The sequence below is a fragment of the Myotis myotis genome, unplaced genomic scaffold, assembly GCF_014108235.1.
Source record: "Myotis myotis isolate mMyoMyo1 unplaced genomic scaffold, mMyoMyo1.p scaffold_m19_p_4, whole genome shotgun sequence".
Lineage (NCBI taxonomy): Eukaryota > Metazoa > Chordata > Mammalia > Chiroptera > Vespertilionidae > Myotis > Myotis myotis.
In genome coordinates this window covers 42,284,789-42,286,259 of record NW_023416346.1, presented here as the reverse complement: position 1 = coordinate 42,286,259, position 1,471 = coordinate 42,284,789, and the positions used below count along the sequence as shown (strand labels likewise).

The window sequence follows — 1,471 nt, the reverse complement described above, 5'->3', positions numbered from 1 at the left end:
TTTTTTTTTTTTAACACACCATCAACGTTTATTGTTCAGTTCTCCCCAGTAGACCAGTGCTAAGGCTAAGGGACTGGGACTCTATGAGAAGGTCTGGTATCCAGTGTGCCCAGTGACCCCAAGGCCTGTTGGTCCTCCCCCTAAGCTTTCCAGGTCAAGAAGTCCTGTGGAGTCCCTGGCTATGTCAGACACAGAAAAGCTGCCTTCATGGAGGAAAAGGACATATGGGGGTAGAGGCCACATGATGCCTCAAAACCTGCCAATTCCAACATGAGCATGTGACAGGAAGGAAACTGAGGCAAGAGGGTAGAACACAGAGGAAAAAGTGACAGGGGGTCTGAAAGTGAAATAGGGAGGACCAGTATCTTTCAGGCCCTGAGCCAGAATGGGGAGGGAGGGAGATTTCCAGGTACTTTCCCTGGCTCTGGAAGAGTGAGTAGGAGAGAAGTGGGGGTTCTGGTCAGCCAGGGGTGAGTCCTGAACAGCTCCATCCCCAGGGGTGTCTGCAGGGCAGCCATGCTTGAGGGGCTGTACCTGCACAGGTCCTGTGTGCCCCCGCCCTTGGTATGCACCGGAGGGGAGGCAGCTGCATCCCCACTGGGCCCTCACTGAGCCTTTTTGGTCACCTTCTGGTTCTTCAGCATCACATAGGCGATGAACAGTCCCACAAACAGGAGCAGCAGGAGGCCAGCAGGTAGTGGGGATGGCAACAGCATAGGCTGGGGCAGGAAATACTTGGGGATGACATGCTGGCTGTCAAATGGCTGGCATCCAGGGCAGAGCTCTGGTGAGCATTCCCTGCCTTGCCCAGCACCCCCAAACCCAAACATCCACCTCCCCCATCTCAGGGGCTAACCCTACTCAAACCACTGGGACAGCATTTGCTTTTCTTTAAGATAATGGCCATTTGTGTGCCTTGGTTTGTTTCCTTCCTTCATTTATTTAATAGTTATTTACTGGGCACTTGCCCTAAGCTAGTGCTGGGGACTAAAAGAATCACCCAGGTGGCATAGTAGGTGAAGATGATGAGGCTAACGACAATGAGGCTGAGTCCCACCACCTGGTCTGTCCCCATGGCCATTGATCCACGCTCCGCTCTGGAACACCAGCCCTCATTGGTTGATTCTTGTATGTGCCCTGACCAGAGATCAAACCTGCAACTTTGGTGTATCAGGATGATGCTCTAACCAACTGAACTACCTGGCCAGGGCTTCCTATTCTAAACTTTAAAAGTGGATTGAACCAGGGCCCTGAAGAAATTGAGATGGTCTTGATAGAAACTTAGTTGTGTCTCCTTTTTTATTTTTCTCTTCATTTATTTTTATTGGAACCTGAATTTATGAGGATGTTTTTATAGAGGCTATAAGCCAGCATTTTTGTTAGTTAGTGATATTAGTGAAATGGGAAGTAGCAGGAGGTGATTGGTGCTTAGGAAGAGATTTTAGGAGCTATTGAATTAATTGTAGATGCT

General features: G+C 49.5%; 1 protein-coding gene across 1 annotated transcript; it reads right to left on the bottom strand.

Moving 5' to 3' along the window:
* Positions 1 to 603: 603 nt before the first annotated feature.
* Positions 604 to 1,081, bottom strand: LOC118653274 (dolichol phosphate-mannose biosynthesis regulatory protein-like). Its single transcript, XM_036303969.1, has 2 exons — positions 989 to 1,081; positions 604 to 764 (listed from the first exon to the last, which is right to left on the bottom strand). The coding sequence occupies exons 1-2, from the start codon at positions 1,079 to 1,081 to the stop codon at positions 606 to 608; spliced, it is 252 nt and encodes an 83-aa protein (XP_036159862.1). The 3' UTR covers positions 604 to 605.
* Positions 1,082 to 1,471: the final 390 nt, after the last annotated feature.

Bases quoted from the DNA above. Each gene is read 5' to 3' on its own strand.
- LOC118653274 (XM_036303969.1), bottom strand. From the start codon at position 1,081: ATGGCCATGGGGACAGACCAGGTGGTGGGACTCAGCCTCATTGTCGTT. The intron at 765-988 runs GTCCCCAGCACT...CCTGGATGCCAG, and splicing joins CCACCTGGGTGATTCTTTTA to CCATTTGACAGCCAGCATGT.